This window comes from Chelonoidis abingdonii, chromosome 9 (genome assembly GCF_003597395.2).
Source record: "Chelonoidis abingdonii isolate Lonesome George chromosome 9, CheloAbing_2.0, whole genome shotgun sequence".
Classification (NCBI taxonomy): Eukaryota; Metazoa; Chordata; order Testudines; family Testudinidae; genus Chelonoidis; species Chelonoidis abingdonii.
This window is the reverse complement of record NC_133777.1, coordinates 31,382,890-31,407,227: the sequence shown is the minus strand read 5'-3', so window position 1 is coordinate 31,407,227 and position 24,338 is coordinate 31,382,890. Positions and strand designations below refer to the sequence as shown.

The 24,338-nt window shown below is 46.4% G+C and overlaps 1 protein-coding gene across 1 annotated transcript; it reads right to left on the bottom strand.

Annotated features, from left to right (window-relative positions):
- Positions 1-2,053: 2,053 nt before the first annotated feature.
- On the bottom strand, positions 2,054-9,105 carry ISLR (immunoglobulin superfamily containing leucine rich repeat). The gene is made up of 2 exons (XM_032772672.2): positions 8,792-9,105; positions 2,054-4,188 (listed from the first exon to the last, which is right to left on the bottom strand). The coding sequence occupies exon 2, from the start codon at positions 4,181-4,183 to the stop codon at positions 2,915-2,917; it is 1,269 nt and encodes a 422-aa protein (XP_032628563.1). The 5' UTR covers positions 4,184-4,188; positions 8,792-9,105; the 3' UTR covers positions 2,054-2,914.
- Positions 9,106-24,338: the final 15,233 nt, after the last annotated feature.

Sequence of the window (24,338 nt, the reverse complement as noted above, 5' to 3'; positions counted from 1 at the left end):
GGAAAAGTGAGTCAAGGATCAGACAGTTATATGGTGTAACTGATTCATCATGTGTAGGATAGGAGGATAATTGTGATTGAAGGGCCCAATCCTGCAAAGTGCTGAGCACTCCCTGCAATACACTGAGCATCCTTGACTCAAGGGCATTGAGGGGACTCGGACTCTAGCAGGATTGGGCCTTTTGGGGAAACAAAAGAAATAGAAATGTGGAAAACTTCAGAATACTCACACATGCACCTCAGTCTAAAGGTCAGTGTCTCTGCCTTAGCTCAACCATATGCTCATTCTCTGCTACCTACAAAGCATAGAATCATAGAAGATTAGGATTGGAAGAGACCTCAAGAGGTCATCTAGTCCAACCCCCTGCTCAAAGCAGGACCAACCCCAACTAGATAATCCCAGCCAGGGCTTTGTCATGTCACCATCTAGTGGTGTGAACTGCACCAGCTACCCCTGCCCCCAGTGCAATCCAAAGAGGGCATCTCAGGATGTGGAGTCTCAGGGCAGCAATAAGAGAGAGGACACTGGCTGAAGACCAGCTAAAGGGGTTTGCTGTGGGTTGGGTCCATCCTTCCTTTCCCTCTTCCCACAGATCATGATCATCTCCTTATAGTCATCTCAACTGGCTGCTCCCCTAGAGCCTAGCATTGTTTTCCATTCAGCCATTCACCCTTAGGCTCTTATTAATATGAAGATAGTATTCTAGAATCATATAAATGTGGGGCTTGAATGGACCTTGAGAGGTCATTAAATTGAACCCCTTGCACTGAGGTCAAGTAAACTTAGACCATTCCTGACAGGGGTTTGTCCAGCCTGTGCTTAAAAATGTCCAGTGATGGGGATTCCACAACCTCCCTTGGTAGGGTGACCAGATATCCCAATTTTATAGGGACAGTCCTGATTTTCTGAGTCTTTTTCTTGTATAGGCTCCTATTACTTCCACCCTCTGTCTTGATTTTTTCACACTTGCTGTCTGGTTACCCTATCCCTTGGATCCTGTTCCAGAACTTAACTCCCCTTATAGCTAAAAGTCTTCCCTTATGTCTAACCTAAATCTCCGTTACTGCAGATTTAAGCTTATTATTTGCAGGGAGGGATAGCTCAAACCACTGAGCATTGGCTTGCTAAACCCAGCATTGTGAGTTCAATCCTTGAGGGGACCATTTGAGGATTTAGTTGGGGATTGGTCCTGCTTTGAGCAGGAGGTTGGACTAGATGACCTCCTGAGGTCCCTTCCAACCCTAATAATCTATAATTCTGTTTTTTTTTACTATCCTACCTTCTAAGGACATGAAGAATAATTGATCATTGTCCTCTTTATAACAGCTTTTAACCTATTTGAAAGGTCTTGCTTTGAGCAGGAGACTGGACTAGATGACCCCCTGAGGTCTCTTCCAACCCTGATCTTCTATGATTCCATGAAAACTGTTATCAGTCCCCACCTCCCTCTTATCTTCTTTTCTCATGCCCAGGTTTTTTACCTTTCTGCATAGGGCAGGTTTGCTAAACCTGCAATCATTTTAGTTGCTCTGCTCTAGACTCTCTCCAATTTGCCAAATCTTTCTTAAAGTGTGGTGCCAGAACAGAACACAGTGCTCCAGCTGAGGCCTAACCAGTGCTGAGTACCTTCCACATGACACTCCTGTTTGTCCACCTCAGAATGATGTTAGGCTTTTCACAACTGCATCAGACTGACTCGTATTCAATTTGTGATCCAGTATAACTTCCAGACCCTTTTCAGCAATGACTGTCTAGCTAGTTATTCCCCATGTTGTAGCTGTGCATTTGATTTTTCCTTCCTAAGTGAAGTACTTTGCACTTGTTTTTATTGAATTTCACCTTGTAGATTTCAGGACAGTTCTCTTAATTTTTCAAGGTAGTCTTGAATTCTAATCCTGCCCTCCCAAGTGCTTGCAACATCTCTGAGCTTTGTTTCATCTGCAAATTTTATAAGCATCCTCTTCACTCCCATTACCTGTCACTAACGAAAATATTGAGTAGTAGTGAATCCAGGACTGACCTCTGCAAGACCGACCACTGCAGGGATCAGTGAATCATTGATAACTTCTTTGAGAATGATCTTTCAACCAATTGTGCATCCACCATATAGTAATTTTATCTAGACCACATTTGCTTATGAGAATGTCATGTGGGATGGTGTCAAAAGCCTAACTAAAATCAAGATATATCATGTCTACTGCTCCCCCATGCATCCTCTAGGCCAGTAACCCTCTCAAAGAATGAAATTAGGTTGGTTTGGCATGATTTGTTCTTGGCAAAACCATGCTGGCTATTCCTTACAATCATATTATCTTCTAGGAGCTTACAAACTGACTGAGTAATAATTTGAAAGGAAGCACCTGATTGGTTGATGAAGGTGCCAGCTGTTCAGCCATCTGGTATTACTATTCAGAGGTGAACTTAGGTCCCCTAATGAAGGTAGATGAAAGGATGTTTTTGGCTTCTACCTGAACCAAATCTCTGGATCTGTTCCAGGGTTCACCCATCATTGCACACTGTACAACTAATAAAAAATCGTTTAAAGCTGGGTCATGCCAGATAGGGGTTATTGCACCAGTGTTGCCATTAATCCTGAAACAGCACAATCATTCCAAAGATGAGTTGAAATCAACCCCTGCCTGCAGATCTGAACACCTTAGACTTGTAGGTGGGGTTGGGATCCTGGATCAGGTTTCCCAGCTGGCTTGTTTAATACAGTTGGCTGAACCAAACACCTGTTTCTGAATGTCACCAAACTAGGGGGTGAAGGAAGGTTTGAAAGTCACATCTGGCTTCTGCATCTCAGCCCCAGCTTTGATTAGTGCCTCAGACAGCTCCCAGCAGCTCAGTGCATGCGTGACACTATGTCAATATAAATGATACAGAAATACAAAGAAACCCTTTGGTGTTTCCCTTAACAGTAAAGGAAAATGACTAAACAGAGCATGCAAGCCCAGAGATGTGACTCCAGAAAAGTGCCTCCATCACTGCTCCCCATCCCTGCAGGAACACGGTAAATGATCACAAGCTTTTCTCCAGCCTTCGAAGAATTGGCTTGGGCTTCCTTGTTGCAGTGTTTAGCTCCAAGCTTACTGGTTGCGAGATTGTTTCTGAGCAGATCTTCCACCGTGTTCTCTGAACTGGCCAATGCCACGTTGACTGAGACCTCGCGAGTACCAACCTCATTGGTGGCCAGGCAGGTGTAGGTCCCTTCCTCTTGCTTGCTGAAGTTGGGGATGACCAGGGTGCCATTCTTGAAGAGCAGAAAGCTCTCTGCATTCTGCTTGGAGCCCCCAGCAGATAGGTGATTCCCATCTCTTTCCACATTAGGCCCATTTATCTCTGTTCCTTGGCTGGAGGTCTGGATCTCCCACCTAATCTCTGGCTGGGGGCTACCTGTGACACTGCAGTGCAGCATGAGCATGAGCCCATCATATAGCATGGTGTTGGCCAGGTTGGGGTGGTATGTCAGCTGCACAGAGGGAGGTGTACATTGAAGGTTAGGGATTTTCCCCAGGGGGATGCCTCTGAGGCTTTCCGGGGCTGCACAGCTGATGGAGTCCCTCTTGGGGATGGAGATCAGGGTGTTCTCAACCCAGGTCTTCAGCCACAGGAGCCTGCAGGTGCAGTTCAATGGGTTGTTGTAGATCTGCAACTGGGACAGTGAACTCATGGCATCAAAAGTGCCCTGGGCAATGGTAGTGAACTTGTTGTCATTGATCCACAGGGACCTCAGGTTTTTCAGGGTTTGGAAGGCCTCCCAGGGTAGCTTCACAAGCTGGTTGTTGTTCATCTTCAGCAGCTGTAGGGCACTGAGGTTGTACAGATCCCCCCAGGGGAAGTCCACAAGCTGGTTATGGCTGAGGTCTATGTTTTTCAAATGCAGCAGCCTGGCAAAGGTGCCTTCCTCAATGGTGCAGATTTCATTGTGCGCCAGCCACAGTGACTGTACCTGGGTGACATCCAGAAAGGAGCTGTGCTGTAGGGAGGTGATCTTGTTGGCAGATAGGGTGAGGGTGGTCACGTTGGAGGGCAGCCCTGCGGGAACCCCCTGGAGACCTCTGTAAGCACATTCTGCTAGCTGGCGGCCATATTTTTTTTCTACACAAGTGCAGGGCTCCGGGCAGCCCTGGATCACCGCAAAGAAAGTTGCAATCCACAGGCAGAGAAATGGACCCATCATTTCTCCTGTGGAAAAAGAGACCAAGATTGGCACAAATTATTTTGCATGCATTTTTTCTCAAAGACCTCACTGCTTCTCTCCTCTGGACCAGGGGCAGCTCTAGGCATCAGCAAAACAAGCAGGTCCTTGGGGTGGCAAATTACCAGGGGCATCATAATGTTGGGGCCCCAGCTCCAACCTGAGGCAGTGTCCTGGGCTGGATCCTGACCACCCTTTGTTCTGTGACCGGGTGCCGCCAGGCTGTGCGGCAGGGCAGGGGAAGGCAGCTCAGAGGGGATTGTGTCCCTGCCACTTTCCCACGAGCAGTGGCCAGTCCCCCTCAGGCAGGAGTGACAGCTAGGCTGGGTAGCCCTCCAGCAGCGTGCCTGGGTCCGATCCGCACCCACCACATGAGCTCTGGGGTTGGCGCTGATGTCCTGCCTATGCCAAGGCCTCCAGCGCAGGGGCAACTCTAGCTCTGCCCAGGCACACAGCGCCCAGCTCACTCTTTGGCCGGCCCAGTGAGTAAATGTGTACGCTAGTAGGAAATTGTTTTATTTCACTAACTACAAATTCTCTTGTTTCACTTTTTAAAAATTTTAAACAGTCAAAAACAAAACAAAAAAAATTGCAAAGTGCAAACATGTAAAAGCCCCCAAAAAAGGGGGAGAGCGAATTTTTTTTTTGCTTGGGGTGGCAAAAAATCTAGAGCCGGCCCTGCTCTGGACTGCAGGTTGGAGCAGCATTTTCCCCTCTGGTTTTTATTTAGCCAATCAACCCAAGGAACAGCAGATGATTACAATACCACACATGGCTAGTTATAATTGTTTAAACGATAAATGTGATGAAAAGAGGATTTAAATCTGATCTGAATAAGGTTTTTACATTCTAACAATAATAGATCCTTAGAATCCAGTGACAGATCTTTAGAATCCATACATATTGTAGCTCCTAAATAACTGAAGATCTGAGCTTTATGTTGACTAAGCCCTAACATAACAGGGCTTGGATCTCAGCTGGGTCCCCTAGCTGCCGCTGGAGTACAAATAGTTAATAATACATAAAGCAAAATCAGCTCAGATTTCCTTCTGCTCCATTTTCACAAGCAGACTTGGATATCTTTTTTCCTACATGCAGTTTTAGCTGCTACCTTCTTTCTCTCTCCTTATCCTTTATAAGCAGATTTTTGTTGGCAAAAATATATATCTGCAATGTCATGATTACTGTAAGGCAGTGGTCCCCAACCTTTTTCATCTGGCAGGTGCTGGACGATGAGCCACCAAGGACCATGGCTGGCGGACGAGCATCTGCCAAAATTCCCCCGAGAAGCAGCAACATCAATAGGGTCACCGCCAAAATGCCACTAAGAAGCAGCATCATCCAGAGGCATCTGCTGAAATGCTGCCAAAGATCAGCAGCATTTCGGCAGTGACACCTCTGGATGATGCTGCTTCTCAGCGACATTTTGGCAGATGCTCATTCGCTGGACAGTATTCAGGCACATATAGATGCCCTGGCAGGTGCCATGGCGCCCGTGGGCACTGCATTGGGGACCACTGCTGTAAGGTTTGCAAAATGATTTTGGATAATGCAAAAGACAGGGCTGATTTGACAAACTGTGAGACAGCAGGAGACCAAGAAAGCATAAGATTCAATGGGTATTATCACAAGATGGATGCGAGGAGTTGGCTCCAGTCTGCATCTCTCTGTCGGAGAGAGAAATGTGAAAGAACAGTAAAGATTTCACATTAATCTGATGACATTTTCTGCTCTAGTCGATGCATTTCTGGGCCTGGCAGAAGGCCTGGATGTAGAAGGTCTGACTACACTAGGAACTAGGCTGTGATTTTTCTTCCTCACATACACATACTCGTGCTAGCTCCATGAGAGCTAGCGCAAGTATAAATAACAGCATTGCCATGGTGGAACAGGTAGCAGATGCAGAAGCATGGCTTAGCCGCACTGAATACATACCCACCAGTTTCAGTCAAGTTTGAACCTGGTATGGCTCAACCCGTGCCTCTGCTGCCACTCCCCATGCTACCGCAGCCACGCTGCTATTGCTACTCATGCCAGCTAGCTGAGAGCCAGTGTGAGCATGGCTACACAAGTAGGGGAATTCCATCATTAGCTGGTTGTGTACATGTTGAAGCAGCCCAGCTAACAGAAGTGCCTCTACATAATGAAGTGAAGTTTCTACCAGAGATGGGCAGGACATTTTTCTCAAAACATTTTTTCCATGAAAAATGTCCTTTTTGTCTAAATTTACACACAAAGGGATCTTGATGAAATTTGTTTAGGAAAACCCACAAAACAAAACATTTTGATGCTCTTACATAGCACTTTTCATCAGTAGTGCTCACAGTGCCTTACAAAGGAGGGCAGTATTATCCCCATTTTTACAGCTGGGAAAACTGAGGCATGGGGTGAGGCCATGACATGCCCAAGGTCACCCTGCAGGCTAGGAGCTTGTTGCAACATTTTCAATATGAAATGTTTTGATTTTTTTCATTCAGAATTACTTTTTGACATTATATTCTGGGGGGGGGGTGTATAAAACAACATTTTAAAAGGTTGAAATTGGAATGCAATGACTTTGGCACAAATTTCATTTAAATGGGAAATTTCTTCTTTTATTTTTTTCATTTCAGAAGGGAAAAGATTTTCACATTGTGGAATTTCCCACAAAAATGAAAAATCCAGTTCCCCCTCTCCCTCCACTGGTTACACACTCGTAACCAAAATATCAAAGACAATTAAACTAGCAAGGCTCTGTAGCAGTACAAGTCTTTGCCATTTTGAATCATTTCTTAAAAATAATAAACACTTCCTAAACAAAAATCAGCACTATATGGCCAAACCCAGGTCCGTGATCAGAAGAGTCCTGTGAATGGATGCTCTGCCGCTGCTGGTATATGGACTCGTTAGGTCAGGGGTCAGCAATCTTTCAGACGTGGCGTGCCAAATCTTCACTTATTCACTCTAATTTAAGGTTTCGCGTGTCGTTAATACCTTTTAACATTTTTAGAAGGTCTCTTTCTATAAGTCTATAATATATAACTAAACTATTGTTCTATGTAAAGTGAATAGGGTTTTTAAAATGTTTAAGAAGCTTCATTTAAAATTAAAATGCAGAGCCCTCTGGACTGGGCAGTATGAGTGCCACTGCAAATCAGCTCGCATGCCACCTTCGGCACATGTGCCATAGGTTGCCTACCCCTGCTTTAGGTCAACTCTTGCATACAAGCATTAGGGTACTCTGGCCAAAACTGCTACAGTAACAGAGTAGCAAATGCAACGATCCTCTGCTCAAACATCCTGCTACTCTGCACAGTGTGATTTGAGTCCCAGTGAATCTATGCTGGGCGTGGCCCCTCCAGTCTCCAGGGGGCTGCATTCCAGCATAGAGAGTTTGTGTGGAGCCCCCTACGTTGCCTCTCCTCTACCTGACCCCCCTGCAGTGGCTTTTCAAGCCATATGGAACCTGGCTGTGGACGGAGCCCAGGACTGACCCTTTACTTTCTTGTCAAAGGCCCAATCCTGTAGTCTTTCCTGGGACAAAATTAATGCACTTCTGTGGGTCTGTAGCCTAAGGAAGAATTGTGGGTCAGACCTGTCTGGGATTCCAAGTCCCATGTTCACATGTGATAACTAGCCTACCTGTAAATGCTGGTGGGGCTAAGCAGTCTGTTGCAAGGTGTATGTTAGCCCAGGCTGAAATGCTGCTCAGTTTCTCAGGCTTGGGCTAAGAGTACAACTGGTCACAAATGTTTGTGTGCTGTCTTTGCTTGACTGTCCAGAATTAGACAGTATATTGCAATCTGCCTAAGAACTCACTAAGTGGGGATCTTCCCAGAGTGTGTGTGTAGGGGGAGGGGAGGGGATTGGAAGCAATATTTGGAACATGGCCGTATTGCTTCAAAACCTGGCTTTTGTCTGCTTCCCATTTCCCATCCCCCTTTCCACTTCCTAGCCTCCCACAGCTCAAGCCTTATGCTTTGCTCAGCTGTTGTTAAGAATGTGTCTGGATGTTGTTGTTGGTATTTGCCTCTCCAGTCCTGGTCTGTGGATTTTTTTTTCTCCGTCCCCTCCTGGCCCCTTGGGCCAAGAAGAATGCTTTCTTCTAACATTCAGCACATCCACTCTTCTGCTCACTCTTGCCAGGAGGATCCTGAGGAGTTTGCATGTACAGTACTTGATAGCAATACAGGGCTCCACCCAGCTCAAACAAACACAGCCTGTGCTCTCCTACCCTCAGGTTTTGACAAACATGACTTTTTAAAATTGAAACATCCATAGCTTCAGTTTCCAGTAAATAAAGTCTCCCTGTTTTGCAGGGGAGTCAGAGACCTGGCTTTAAAGCCACAGGGACAATTGATTTCAGGCTCTTGTAGGGCCCGCTTATCAGCTTATCAAACAGCTCTCTCCTACAGTTGGACCTCTATCAACATCAGCCCAAGTAATGTTGCTCAGTGAGTCCTACTCAGAAATGATCTTAGAGGCAAGATTTTTCTGCAGATAAATGGGCCAGTGTTTCAAATAATTACCTGTGAAAAGAAAGTTAAATGCTAATACTCTTATTTAAATGTAAAGGCTCCCATATTGATCACTTAAAAGGCAGACTGTTACCTCTTTTTGCTGCTTCCCCTTCTGGCTTCCAGAGCAAATCACTTCAAGGCAAACTCTGTAAACATTGTTCTGGGTCCTGTCAGAGTCACACAGTCCAAAAATGTTAATAATAAAAATACCCACACAACTCTGCCCTGGCAAAAAAAAGTGCCAAAGAAAGCACAATCACCTTTTGCTGGTTGCATGCCTCAGGGAGAAGCAGTAGTCTTTACTATTGGTCCTACAACAGTTGTACCCTTATTCCTGGTGTATTTACAACAATTTATTTGCCCAGCATTGTCTTTGTGGATATATGGGTAGGGAGGCCTAAAAGCACTTTTAAATGGAAGCGATGTCCTGTGAACCAGTTGAATCACTGCTCCTCAACTGATATATATTTTTTTCTTCCCCTGGCAGGTTATAGTGCATAACATTTCAGTGTCCCATCAGGCTCATCCTGAAGACATAACCGACCACTTTATTTTCAGCAGCAAGGACCTGCCTTTCATAAGGGACTCTAGAAACTTAAATGGAAAAAGATGCCAAATTATTTTTCCCCTCCTCTTCTCTTGTGATACAGCTAGGAATCTCTTAAAGAAACAGTAAATGGCAAAACCAGCTTGTTATGAGAATTCAGGACTCTGAGCTGGAACTTCCACTCCTGGGGCAGATGTTCAGTTGATTTCTCTTTCTCCTCTCCTCCCGCCCCTGCTTTTCTTTTTAACAGCACCAACCCACTTAACAATCTGTATTTTTCCATGCTCTGCAATCTGAAGGAAAAATAACTCCAGGATTTTTTTAATGAATAACTGATGAAGCAAAACTCTTAAATGGCCTATTCCCCACTCTGAATTCCTAGTACTAGGTAGCCAGTGCAGTTCTGCTATGAAATATATAAATTCTCCTCATTGTCTCTGCTACTGATTTAGTGGCCAAAATGCCTCAGTCTGAGCCATACTGTCAGCCATAAGTTAGTCCCTCTTCAGATCAGTAGCCGAGAACTCTATACATTAAGTTCTGAAGAACTGATGATGCCTCTGGAGAAATCTTAGACATGTAAGTTACATTTCCCTGCAGTGGCTGAGCCCTTTGCACTGAGCGGGGGATTTTCCCTGGGAGAAACCAGCTTGTGGTTCCGTATTCACTCTCCCTTGAGTTTCTTGCCATAGTGTGAGCAATTTTAACTCCCTCTGGGACCCACTTTTCTGAAGGCTACTTTTGGGAGGCAATAAAATTAGTGTGCTATGTCAGCTAGCCTGTGGAACTCCTCGCCACAAGTTATTACTGAGCCCCAAAGCTTGCCAGGATTTAAAAAAAAAAAAGTTGAGCATTTCCCACAAGTAGTAATGGGAATAATCATGGTTACAATAGCTTGGATAAAAATATAAGGGATATAAACCCTCATTCATCAGCCAGCTATTAACAGCTAGGAGTCAGGAAGACAATTCCCCTATGGGCAGGTTATTTCATAATTGTTCACTATGGATTTTGTTCACCTTCCTTTGAAGTATCTGTCTGGATGCTGTCAGACAGGGGACTGGAAATGATGAAAGACTGGTAATTCACAACTTTTAGAGATGGAAAAGACCTGCTAAACTGTGTTCATTCCCAGGAAAGGGCAGATTAAAGTCCAATTTCCTTTATTGGGACAGGTCTGAAGTGAAACAGAACCTATGCTGAACTCACATGGTGCTGTATGAGCAAGGTAATAAAAATGTCTCATGTACAAAACTCTAGCAAGCAGCTAGGTACAATAAATAAATAATAGCTAGGAGCTTCCATAAGCAACGATGTGTACACCAAAATGGCTGCTATGGCATCACCATAATGTAATTGTTGCAGACAACATAGAAATTCAATAGAGTAGTGAGGTACCTGATCTTTGTATAACACTCTGTCCAGGGTGTAGCAGATAAACATACAAACCCTCCAACATGTATCATACTGTGGTGGGGGTGGTAAAGCCTTCTTAACCCCGCCCATTGTTTGCTGTATGCCTTAAAGTGTGAGGATTGATAACCCTTGCCATTTTAATCCTAGCTAATGCAGCCTTAGACACTGTTCTTCATAGTATCGATGTTTAATGTGCCAGAAACCCTTCTGTAACTTTACAGCACGCTTGAGTCCTACCAGTGTACAAACAAACTGCACAAGAAATGAAAAGACTTCTTTGAGCCAAAAGCTTCCATGAAGTCACTGTAGCTATAGGAACCAGGGATGTAGGAAAAGCAGCAAGGCTTTGGCCAATTTTGGTTTTTGCTAGCCAGAGTTGTAGGATTTCATGGAGCAATGCAGTTGATTGTTGATCCACTTATAGCCAGATTCTGGCACAGGTCTGGTGTAAAAAACAGGCAAACTTGGCCCATGCTTTCTCAGGTACTGCACTTATGCACATGCTTATACACAAGCCTCACAACACACATGTACACAAGCTTCAACAATGTCGAATTTAATCATGTGCTTAAATGTTTTGCTGGATCAGGGCTTAAAACTAGTGCCCATCCACTATTTCATGTGTCCTGATGGAACAAGTGCAGAGACATCATCTTCAGTGGTGTCAGGCCCATTTACCCCAAGGCTGAATTTGGTCCTTTGAATTTATTGGTGCACAGGACAACAGTAGGTGTAACAAAACTCATCCCTTACACAGCACTTTCCAGCCACCAGTTTCAAATTGCTTAATTACCAGGCTTGAAATGATTAGATTTTTATTGGTAAATATCAGTAAAAGTCAACTTCACCACACACACACACACACACACACGAGAGGAAAAAATGTTTCTATCTCCAGTAATCAAAATTTACAGCTAGGCAAAGTACAAAAAATGCTGTATGAGCACTTATTCGAGTTTGATTTAAGGCTATTGTCTTTGTATATTTTGACAAGTGATCGTGACAATTTGTGTTTTAGCAGCTATGAAGATTTAACTTTTTGAATCTCAATGTCTATGGTCTTTAAATAACACTGCTCTACAGCCAAAATGCTTCTGAAATAAATGTAGTCAAACTTTACTAATTCTGGGTCACTGAGAACGAAAATGATGCTTAAAATTGTTGATTGGCTCTAGTCTAGCTGTTGGGCTCCAGACTTACAGCATGTTGGAATTCTCCCTGCAGGTTTGATGTTTAGGTTTCCATTGTTTCCGGCACCGTTCAAAAGATTCTTGTCCCATTCTTTCCTTCTATGAAGGTTATCTTTGTAGCGCCTGCAAACAACAATCGATGGTGTTGATGGGCAGCCCTCAACATCGTTTCACGATCCAGATTGAGTGGGAACTGGTTTCATTTGATTTCATCGAAGGACCGAGTCTTTAAGCTGTTTTGCTGCAATTGGCAATGTTTTTTGCCATCAATTCCAGTTGGTCATTGCAGTCCAATATTTGAGGAACCTTATGGGCAACTGGAAACACTTTTGAGGTGGCAATAACTTGACCCAACATTTCGTGGCCAGCTTTGTGATGATTGAAGGTTTTGTTGCTCTCTTTCTTGGTCTTGAGCTGTACACAAAGTACTGGTTTTCTCTGAGATTCGCACTACATCAAGAAGGACTGGCCACTCCGACAGTCGTTGGAGCCTGGGGGGAGGAAAGTGTTCAGCATCCACACTTGTTGATCAAGGAAGATTTTGTTACCACCCTTTTACCATCAAACTGGGTCTGATGAAGAACTTGTCAGACCATTGACAAAACACAAGCAGCTTTCAGTACCTCCGTGGAAAATTTTTCCAGGTTAAGTGTGAAGCTAAGATAAAGGAAGGTGTCTGTTGGGTCCTCCAGATTCGTGATTCTTTGAGATGATGCATTTGACCCTCAATGTCAAGGAATGTGGCAAGGAAAAGACGGCATGGAAAGCCTTCCAGTAGTGGGCAATAAATTTTCTCAGAAAAACAACAAGGGCAGGACAACTACAAGTTGTTTAGTGGAAAAACTCCTTAAGGTATACAAAAGCCTTGGTTGCAACATGTCACTAAAGATAACATTTTTTGCACTCTCATCTAGATTTTTTTTCCCCCGAACCGCGGAGCAGTGAACGACGAGGCACGAGCGATTTTACCAGGACATTGCAACAATGGAGAACCACTTCCGGGCAAATGGAGCCCATCAATGCTTGCGACTTTTGCTGGACAGTGGACAAGAAATGCTCCTTTAAATTATACAAGAGACAAGCCAAGAAGGCCCGACTGTACACTGAATAGGGACTAAACTATGTATATATATTTTTGCCCTTTGTTTTCATATAAATTTTATTTATATAACCTTGCTGATTTTTAAAGTGTTACATAAACAGGACAGGTGAAATATACCATGTAAGCAACCATAAAAACATGAAAAGAACCTAGGTTTACAATTTATGATAAAACGCTACTATCTACACAATAACATAGACATCAAATGTGAAAACTTAATATATAGAAACAGTTTAAGCAATCAGTTGTTTTAATTGTCATATTTGAATTCAGCACATCAAAATACCTAATAAATACCAGATTTTATCTCTGAAGCAGACGACTTCTCAAAAATTGTAGATCAGTGTAATTATTGTCTGATCCGCCCATTATCTTATCCCCCTATAATTTCCTGCAATGGTGAAAATTGATAAAAATTGAAAAAATGCTTAAACTGCATAATTCTGTGCAAATGTTGACAACTGAAATTTGATAAAAATGTTTAAAGTTGCACATTGGTTTTTATCCATCAAATTGGTTAAAAAAATAAAAGTTGACTTCTGCCAAGCCTATTAACTGCTGTGGTCCAGGCTAGCCTCCCAATGCCCTGGTAAATGGTGTAGAAAGGGATTTGTATCAATCTGGCAGAAGGGTAAAGTGAGGGAGAGGGAGGTGAAATGAATTCCTAGAGGTCATGCATGGCCTAATTCTGTTGTTTAGTTACATCAGTGTGAATTGGAAGCGATGCCAGCCCAGCTAGTGGAGGGACTAGAGATGGGCCTGTTAGTTTACCTTCCTGTTCAAGCCATGGTGCTGCTGTGATGATATATATGAGTCACAGTGAGCTCAAAGCTGACTCTCGAATCACTGGCCAGGCTCATGGTCACAGGCTGTGCCATGAGACATCCCTCTGAAATGAGCCTGCTCCTGATGCCATAGTCATGGGACAGCTCTCATCTGAGATCCTGACTCTGACAGAGGCCTTGTCTATACTAGAGAGGGTTTGCTGGCATTGCTGTCCCACCAAACTCTTGTAACAGAGCCAAAACTTACCCAGAAAAGAGGACTTGTGCCCCTGCAGCTTATATACAGGCAGGGTTGGTGCAAGGAAGTTTCGTGCCCTAGGCGAAACTTCCACCTTGCACCCCCCCGCAGCTAACCCTGCCCCCCACCACGGCAGCTAACTCAGCCCCTCACCCGGGGAGCCCCCCTGCAGCAGCAACCCCCCACACCGTGACAGCAAACCTCTCTCCCCCACCTCCCCTCAGCAGCTAACCCTGCCTGGAGAGACTTCCCTGCTCTCCCCCCTCCCAACCCCCAGCAGCTAAACCTGCCTGGGGAGACTTCCCCGCTCCCACCCTGGCAGCTAACCCTGCCTGGGGAGACTCACCCCACGGAAGCTAACCCTGTCTGGGTAGCCCGCCCCAGCTCACCTCAGCTCCACCTCCTCCACTGAGCACGCTGGCGCTGCTCTACTTCTCCTCCCCTCCCAGGCTTGCAGCGCTGATTGGAGGAGACTTAGAGCTAAGCTGTGTGCTCAGTGGAGGTGAGCTGGGGCTGGAAGCTGTTCCCCTGTGCGCGCCCCTCCCCCCGTTACTGCGGGCAGCCCTCCCCACATGCCCCCCCACCCAGCTCACTTCCACCTCCTTGCCTGAGGGGGCTTTTACGCGCCCCCAACCACTAGGCACCCTAGGCGGCCGCCTAGTTTGCCTAAATGGTTGCACTGGCCCTGTATACAGGAGCAGAGGTGGGGGAACATAGTGCCACTGAAGTGAAAATATTGTGGTGGGGGGCTGATGCATGTTTCCAGGCCCCCTTGGTGTTTTCTGGATGTTTAAAGGGGCACTGGCATAGCTTGAGTAGGTTAGATCTCAGTGAAATCAGTATTCCCATTGTTATTGCTGCTTGCTGTGTGCTCCATAATATCTGTGAGAGTAAGGGGGAGACATTTATGGCAGGGTGGGAGGTTGAGGCAGATCACCTGGCGGCGAATTTTGAACAGCCAGACACCAGGGCAATTAGAAGAGCACATTGAGGCATGCTGTGCATCAGAGAGGCTTTTAAAAACAGTTTCATGACTGACCAGGTAACAGTTGTATGTGTTTGTCCTTGATGCAAACCCACCCCCTTTGGTGAATGTATTTTCCTGTAAGCCAATCCCCCACCCCCTTCGACCACAGCTGGCACAGGAAATAAAGTCTCTAAGGTTCTGAATCTATTCACTCTTTATTTATTAAAAAAATGCTTGAAATCACTGACAACGCTGACTAGTAAATGGAAGCCTGGGTGTACAAAGGGTTTGATAATGGGGTGGGGTGGGGAAGAAGGGAAGGATAAGGCCACATTGCTTATTGTAGCCGCACTACAAATCAAAGCTGTTTGAATGACAGCCTTCTGTTGCTTGCTGTCCCCTGGAGTTGAGTGGGAGGGTGCCCGGAGTCTCCCACCCTGTGTTCTTGGGCATTTGGGTAAGGATATGGAACTTGGCAAGGAGGGCAGGCGGTTACACAATGGCTGCAGCGGTGGTCTGTACTCTGTGCCTTTCCTGCAGCTCCACCAGATGCCTCATCATGTTCGTTTGCTCCCCTATTAGCCTCAGCATCTCCTCCTGTGTCTTCCGATCACGTTTACTGTATGCTTTCCTGGCCTCTGCCACTAAATGCCTCCATGCATTCAGCTGTACCCTATCAGTGCGGGAGGATTGCATGAGCTTGGAAAACATGTCATCACAAGTGCGGTTTGTTTGGTTTTTTTGCCTTCTAATCTGCAATAACCTCAAGGATGGAGTTGATGCAGGGAGCAGGTATCCATGGAGAGTGCTGTGGTACTGGTAAGGTGTCCATCCCCCCACACAATGGAATGCAGCTGATCATAAAAGCTGCATATCTGGGGCTCTGACCTGTAGCGACCATTTGCCTCCTTTGTCTTTTGGTAGGCTTGCCTGAGTTCCTTAATTTACACTACCTTAAACGTAGGGGTAAATTGACCTAACATGGCTAAATTCGACCTAACCTCGTAGTGTAGACCAGGCCTAAGATCTGGTCTGCACTAAAAATCTGTACTGTTTAACTTTCCTGGCACAGTTAAAGGGATATACTCCATTCCAGCCACTCCAGTATAAGGTAATGGTGTAGGGGGGTGTATAAACACCCACTGGCAGGGTGAGGGTTAACAGGAGCCAGCAAGCCCAACTAGCCCATTCTGTGATCTGGAGTGGAGGCAGGTGATTAAGGATTAGAACCAGCCTATTAAAGGAAGCATAACAGAGGGAGTTTGCACTCTGGGCCTGGCCCCCCAAGGGAGAGGGGTGAAGGGCTCCAGAGGGCTTCTGGAGAGGCTGGGGAGCCTCTGAAAGTCAGAGCATTCTCCAGCAGACTGGGGAGATGCTGGACTTCTAGAAGGACTCAGTCTGATACACAGCCCACAGTGGGAAGCAAGCCAGGGAAACAATAAGGGTTTGGGAGGGGTTGATTCCAGCCAATTCGTGCAGGGCTTTTGACCTGGCACATGGAGGAGCAGGTGGGCCTGGCCTCTCCTACTGATCCAGCACGGGGTAGGAAACCTACCCGAGGCAGAGGAAGCAGGGACTATAGACACTGGGATTTCTGCACTACCCAAAGAAAGGTGAGATTATGACTAGCTGGGCTAGAATCGTGAGAACCCAAACCACTGTCTGGAGGGGGAAACAGGGCAATGATTCTCCCTATCACACCTGGCCATGGTGCTCTGGCTGATGAGTTTGCTCTGTTATAGGCACTTTGCTACTGGTGTCACTGCACCCACGCTAGGCTAGGTGTTGCACTGGTATACTGATACCCATTTAAATAAACCGCCTCGCTAAGTGATAGCGCTAGAGTGGCACAAAAGCTGTGTGTGGCATAGGCCTAGAGAACCCTTAGCGAGCTAGGGCCTACTGCTCCTTGTACAGTTGATTCATCAGTGTGATGTGAATGCAGAAGCTGCTGACCCAGAACAGGGCATTTCACCCCCTCTCTGCCCTGGCACAATTGACTAACAAGGGGCAGGTGTTGCTCTGATGTTCATTTTTAAAACATTCTAAAAATCAGCTACTCTTCCACTATCAATAACCTGTGTGTAATAAATCAGAGCGGTTGACTCCCACCTCTGATCGGCCCGCATTGCAGCATCCTTTGCCTACTTGTTACATTGTCAAACAAAGGCCGTTCACCATCGCTCTGCACCTTTGTGCATTTCCTCACATTCATGCCCAACTAGTGTCAAACATCCAGAAGCTGACAGAGCCTGATTCTCATTTTCACTATGGCCCCTTTACAGGAAGATGGAAGGCTGGAGGGTCCTTAATTTACATTCACTATCTGGCCCCCTTTACTCTGGCAGACCTGTGCATAGGCACCTTAGTGGAGATGAGCATCAGGCCCTGTCATCTGGAACCAGGGATATTTTACAGTACTGTAAACAACTGTATAAGAGAGGGATAGCTCAGTGGTTTGAGCATTAGCCTGCTAACTCCAGGGTTGTGAGTTCAGCCCTTGAGGGGGCCATTTGGGGATTGGTCCTGCTTTGAGCAGCGGGTTGGACTAGATGATCTCTTGAGGTCCCTTCTGATTCTTTGATAAGATGTAATCAAACTGAACTAGCTTTCTCCCCTGTTCCAATTTCCCCTTTCCTCTCTAGCGTCTCTGTCCATGGGTGACAGGTTTGTAGAAATTTTGGTGGTGCCCAGAACCTGCCCCTGCACAAATTCCATCCCCCCAAAACTCTGCCCCCCACCTGCCCAAGGCTCTGGGAGGGAGTTTGGGTGGGGGAGGAAGTGAGGGGTGCAGGGTGCAGGCTCTAGGAGGGAGTTTGGGGGAGGGAGGGGGTGCGGGATTGGGGCTGGGGATGAGAGGTTTGAGGGGTGGGAGGGGGCTCAGGGCTATGGCAGAAGGGTGGGTTGTGGGGTGAGGGCTGTGGGGCTGGGGCTGAAGGGTTCATGATGCAGAAGGGGGCTCAGGGTTGGGGCAGATGGTTAGGGTGCAGGGGAATGAGGACTCTGGCTGGGGATGAGGGTTTGGGGTGTTGAAGGGGGTTCAGGGCTGGGGCAGAAGGTAGTGGTGTGGGGATGAGGGCTCTAGCTGGGGATGAGGGGTTTGAGGTGTTGGGGGGGCTCAGGGCTAGGGTAGAGGGTTGAGGGTGCAGTGTGGGGGGGTGAAAGCTCTGGCTGGGGTATGGCCTCTGGGGTGGGGCAGGGCTGGGGATGAGTTTGGGGTGCAGGCAGGCTGCTCCAGGACAGGTGCCAGAGAGGAGGACTCCCCCTAGTCCTTTCCCTGCTGGCAGCAGCAAGGTCTGGGGGAGGATCCCCCCTTTTCTGCCCCCGCAGCAGCACACTCACCTCTACCATTGTCACCGCATGTGCTCCTAGGGCCTCTCTCAGGTCCAGGAATCTCCCTTCCCTCCCCCATGGTGCGTACCGGGGGTGCTGCATGCGCCTCCTCCCCTGCTGTTGCCCCTAATTGTAGCCTCACTGAAGGTGAGGGATGGGGCTGCCTCCTTGCCCAGTATGGGGCAGAAGCAGTGACTGGGGGGGGGGGGGGGGCGCTGTGCTGGTGGAGGGTCCCAAGGGAAAAGGGAAGGGCAGGCTCAGAGTCACTCTGCTCTGGGGGGCACTAGGACCCTGCAGTAACTGCTGCTGCAGGGAAAAGGCAGGGATACTCTGCTCCCTGCTGGTGCACAGGGCCAGCAAGGGTGGGGGCTGGGGAACACCCAGGGGATGGCAGGTGAGACCCGGCCCCAAACATTGGTGGAGCTGGGCTCCTGGGCTCTGACTTTTGCTGGTGCCCAGGCACCATGTGGGTATGGAACTCGCTGCCCATGTCTCTGTCCCTTCGTGGCCTCTGACTCATTGTCCAGCATGACCCATGTTCATCATCTACTCCTCTCTCTGCTGCATTCTCTTGGGTCTACTTTCTGTTTAACCAGCATCCTCTGTCCTCTTCTAGCACATCAGCCTCTGGTTGCTCTGTCTCTGCTTGACTCCTCTTTCTCTGCCATTACTGGGAAATTGAGGTCAGCCAATCACACTCTTTTTGCTTCCTGCTTCTCCAATTATCTGGCCTCTGGGGCAGTCAGGACTGCAACCAGCTGCTCTCAGAGAAGGCCAGTTATCTGTTCCTTGAGGGAGTGAAAATGAGTTGCTCTCTGGTAATGAACAAATAAATCCCCCTGGTTCTTAGAACTTTTGCTCAGCTCCTAAGCCCTCCCCGCCTTCCAGGGGTGCATGAGCTTGCCAAGGGAGTGGCTGATTGCACAAGGCTGTCCCTTCATTTCCCAAGGGGCTCTTACGCCAGCTGCTGGGAGCCTTAAATGAGGCTTGCAGGGCACAATGCATAGTACAGGGCTGATACAACTCCACTGAAGTCAATATCACTTGGCACTTCTGCGATTCAGGCCTGTTCTGCTGTCTAGCACTACCAGGCAGCTGAGAGCATCTTCCTCCAGAGTCAGCTGCAGCCACTGTACTTCATGAAACAGAGTGAGACCAGTGCTATAAAGTTTTTAAATCAGAACTCTCTTTACTGGATACATAACAAGATGTCTCCTGCATGCTCTGAGCAGGCATTGCAGATCCTGAGCATGCCTCCATCACATGAGAAACCCCTTACACTGCAAGGCCCCCTGGTGACTAGGCATGACAAATTTTAAAGAGACAGTGTCACAATACACTACAATGCCATGTATGCTGCACCCACAAGTCTAGTCAGAAGACTGACTGGGTCATGTTCTGACATTTTATCAAGACACCAACCCAGAGCCTGTGCAGCTGATGTGCAAAGGCTTCAGTTCCAGGGTCACACAAGCCTCTCTTTACTACCTCTGCATTGCACAGCATTTCTCTACATTGATATTCTGTGTTGCAGCCCTGTTTTACAGATTGGGAAACTGAGACACAGGTTGACTACAAGATTTAGCCAAGTGCCTTGACACAATACGTTGACCATAGAGGAATTTTGGTCTATTTATATGACCTGAGTGGTGACTAGGCCTGTGATTTTTTAATCGGCTGATACTAGTATGGATGTTTGTTAGTCTCTAAGGTGCCGCAAGTACTCCTGTTCTTTCTTTAGTATGGATGTGTAGTAAGGATGTGTAGAAGCAGATGGGGCGGGCTGAAAAGGCAGGGGAGAGATCCTCTAGAGAGGACAGAGGGTTTGAGCAGAATGGCATGGATGGGCTTACTGGGCCAAATCCTCAGTTGGTGTAAATCAGTGTAGCTCTGTTGAAGGTACAGGAGCTACAGCAATTAGATTTAGCTATTGCTGAGGAACTGGTCCACTAAGAACAGTTTATTGATGTGGCAAGTGTGTCTCAGTCCATGAGGTATGTCATATCTTTAATACACAGTCACATCACCTGCGTTGTTCAACCTACTTATTATGCACTCACTGGGGGAACTTCTACTCTGGCATTCACACGTTGGTAACCCAGCTGACGTCAATGGGTTGGAGAGTACAGATCACTGAGAGCAGAAGATAGGGTATATGGGAGAGGCAGTGTTATCAGCTGGTTGGAGCAGGAAACTGGGGTTCAGGACATAGACCCCCCAACTTCAGCAAAACACTTAAGCACATGTTTAAATCCCATAATCAATGGGACCTAACCATATGCTTAAAGTTAAGCATGTGTTAGGTGCTTTGCTGAACAGGATTGACAGTTGAATCAGGGCTTCAGTTAATAGTTGTGTGCCACTTTCAGATCCTTGCATAGATGATACTATATAAATGCAAGGTATAATTCTACAATCTGAAGCCAACTCACCAGGTCAAATCTGTAATCACTTGGTACCCCAGTTTCCCCACCTGTGAAGCAGGGCTAATAATACCTACCGCACATAGGCTTGTTCTGGAGCTGAATCAATGAATGATGTTAAAGCTTCTATACTAAAAAACACTATCCAAGACCAGAAACGCATTGATTATGTAGGTTTTGCACTCTCTCTATGGGCTTGGCTACACTTGAAACTTCAAAGCGCTGCTGCGGGAGTGCTGCTGCGGCAGCGCTTTGAAGTGTGAGTGTAGTCGCAGCGCCAGCCCTGGGAGAGAGCTCTCCCAGAGCCGCACGTACTCCACATCCTCGTGGGGATTAGCTTGCAGCGCTGGAAGCTGCGCTCCCAGCGCTGCGGCACTGTTTACACTGGAGCTTTACAGCACTGTATCTTGCAGCGCTCAGGAGGATGTTTTTTTCACACCCCTGAGCGAGAAAGTTGCAGCGCTGAAAAGCGCCAGTGTAGCCAAAGGCTATGTATTCAGGCTTTGACAGTAAAGATTCCAGGACTCTGAGTGAGAACTATTTCTGAGAGCTCTTTGACCAAGTGTCCAGGGCTGGCACTGAGCATGCTCTTCATTAACATACAAACCACAAGGTTATTTTTATGAAAGGACAGGGAAAGAATTAGAGCTGGCTGGTCCCTCTGATGTGTGGGATAGTCTATGCTCCAGGGTGCTTAGAAGCCCTATGCCTCCCAAACTCATGGGAATACAATATATGCCCTCTTCATTGGTACAAGATTCAGGAGAAGTTGCATGCTCTGAATAAAAGTTAATCTACTATGCTACAGGGCTAAAAAGTACATTACAATTGATAGGATTACCCCGGGATGAATTTCACCTTTTCTTATTACTAGCTGCAGTTCTGTGATAGGATGTCAGGCACTAGGACAGGTAGGGATGGGGGCAGGCGATGGCAAACATTTTCACAATATTGAATTTGTTTGGCATTGCAATGTTCTGGTCATTTCCATGTAAGACCTTGCAGGGAAATGCAAAGATATTTTAATGCCTCTGGGGGCCTTGTTCTGGAAGCTAGACCAGGTGGGGCTTATTACTTGTAATAACTGACAGACTAACTAACTTCCTCTGCGGAACCAGGGCTAGGGTGAGCAGGGTAGAAGCTTTGAGAAAAAGTCAAGCTCATCAGAACGCTAGAGTTAAGGTTTATGAAGGCAAACCTCAGGAAAGGGTTACCTCTTGGTTACTAATCCAGTGTGCATGTGTTCAGCCTCAAGGCCACTTGAATTTGCAGTGGCTCAAACAAAAAGACATGGAGGCCTCTCTTCCAGCAGGCTCCCTACCCAGGGAAGGAGAGGGGCAGGAGTGACTGCTCTAGAGGAGTCAGAACTGGACAGTCACTACGGAAAATGATAAATGGACACAAATCAGATATCAGGAAGCAATAACAAAAACCTGTAGGAGAGCACTTCAACCTCCTGGCCACACTATAGCAGACCTAAGGTGGCTATCCTGCAGCAAAAAAAACTCAGGACCAGACTTCAAAGAGAAAACTGCTGAGCTTCAGTTCATTGCAAATTTGACACTATCAGCTCTGGACTCAACAAGACTGTGAATGCTGCCAATTACAGAACCATTCTCCTCCTTGGTTTTCACACCTCTACTGCTAGACAGGGCCTCACCCCTTCCTGACTGAACTAACCTCGTTATCTCTAGCTTGCTTGCTAGCATATATATACCCTGCCCCTGGAAATTTCCACTACCTGCATCTGATGAAGTGGGTATTCACCCACGAAAGCTCACGCTCCAAAACGTCTGTTAGTCTATAAGGTGCCACAGGATTCTCTGCTGCTCTAGAGCTGGATATACCAGCTTAATGCCATGTGCAAGAGATTTTTGTAAGTCACAGGGAGGGCATGGGGACCAGCTCTGCCCATTCTGCACATGGGGAAATGCCCATAAAAGACTCAAAGCAGTGGAGAATCAGATCCAGCAAGTTACATTCCCTCAATTGCATGAGAGACCCACAAATCTCTCTCTTAGTGCATCTTGGCTGGAAAAACATGTTTATAATTCTCTTGTTCAGTACCAGGGGGATCTGGGAGAAGGATTTCCTGCCCTGTTACATACTCTACCTGTCTCAGTGATTTCCCTACACCGCCCCTAAATTTCCCCAACACCCCCCCTCCCAGTTTTGTGAATTAGTTACATGCCAAACCTCGTGGCTGAACTTTGCGACTTTTTCCTCACCCACAACTATTTCACATTAGGGGACAATATACACCTTCAAGTCAGTGGCACTACCTTGGGTACCCGCATGGCCCCACCGTATGCCAACATTTTTATGGCTGACTTAGAACAACGCTTCCTTAGCTCCCCTAACATCCCTTCTCTACTTGCGCTACATTGATGACATCTTCATCATCTGGACCCATGGAAAAGAAGCCCTTGAAGAATTCCTCCATGATTTCAACAATTTCCATCCCACCATCAACCTTAACCTAGACTAATCCACACAAGTGGTCCATTTCCTTGACACTACAGTATTAATAAGCAATGCTCACATAAACACCACCCTATACGGGAAACCCATTGACCACTATACTTACCTACATGCCTCCAGGTTCCATCCAGGACACACCACACGATCCATTGTCTACAGCCAAGCTCTAAGATACAACCGCATTTGCTCCAATTCCTCAGACAGAGACAAACACCTACAAGATCTCTATCAAGCATTCTTAAAACTACAATATCCACCTGCTGAAGTGAAAAAACAGATTGACAGAGCCAGAAGAGTACCCAGAAATCACCTACTACAAGACAGGCCCAACATAGAAAATAACAGAACACCACTAGCCGTCATCTTCAGCCCCCAACTAAAACCTCTCCAGCTCATCATCAAAGATCTACGACCTATCCTGAAAGATGATCCCTCACTCTCACAGATCTTGAGAGACAGGCCTGTCCTCACTTACAGACAGTCTCCCAACCTGAAGCAAATACTCACCAGCAACCACACACTATACAACAGAAACACTAACCCAGGAACCTATCCTTGCAACAAAGCCCGATGCCAACTTTGTCCACATATCTAGTCAAGTGACACCATCATAGGACCTAATCACATCAGCCATGCCATCAAGGGCTCATTCACTTGCACCTCTACAATGTGATTTATGCCATTCAATGTGCCAGCAATGCCCTCTGCCATGTACATTGGCCATACCCAAGTCTCTATGCAAAAGAATAAACGGACACAAATCTGACATCAGGATCATAACATCAAAAAACAAGTAGGAGCACTCTTCAACCTCTCTGGCCATTCAGTAATAGATTTAAAGGTGGCTTTGCAACAGAAGCTTCAAAACAGACCCAACTAGAAAGCTGAACTTGAATTAATATGCAATCACTTAGGCTTAAGTAGGACTGGATGCTGAGCCATACACACATTGATCTATTTCCCATGTAAGTGTCCTACACTTCTTGTCAAACTGTCTTAAATGGGCTATCTGATTATCACTACAAAAGTTTTTTTCTCGCTGTGACAATAGTGATCTTAATTAATCAGCTCTTAGAGTTGGTTGGGCACTCCACCTTTTTCAAGTTTCTGTATATATATCTATATAATATCTCCTCACGTCAAGTTACATTCTATG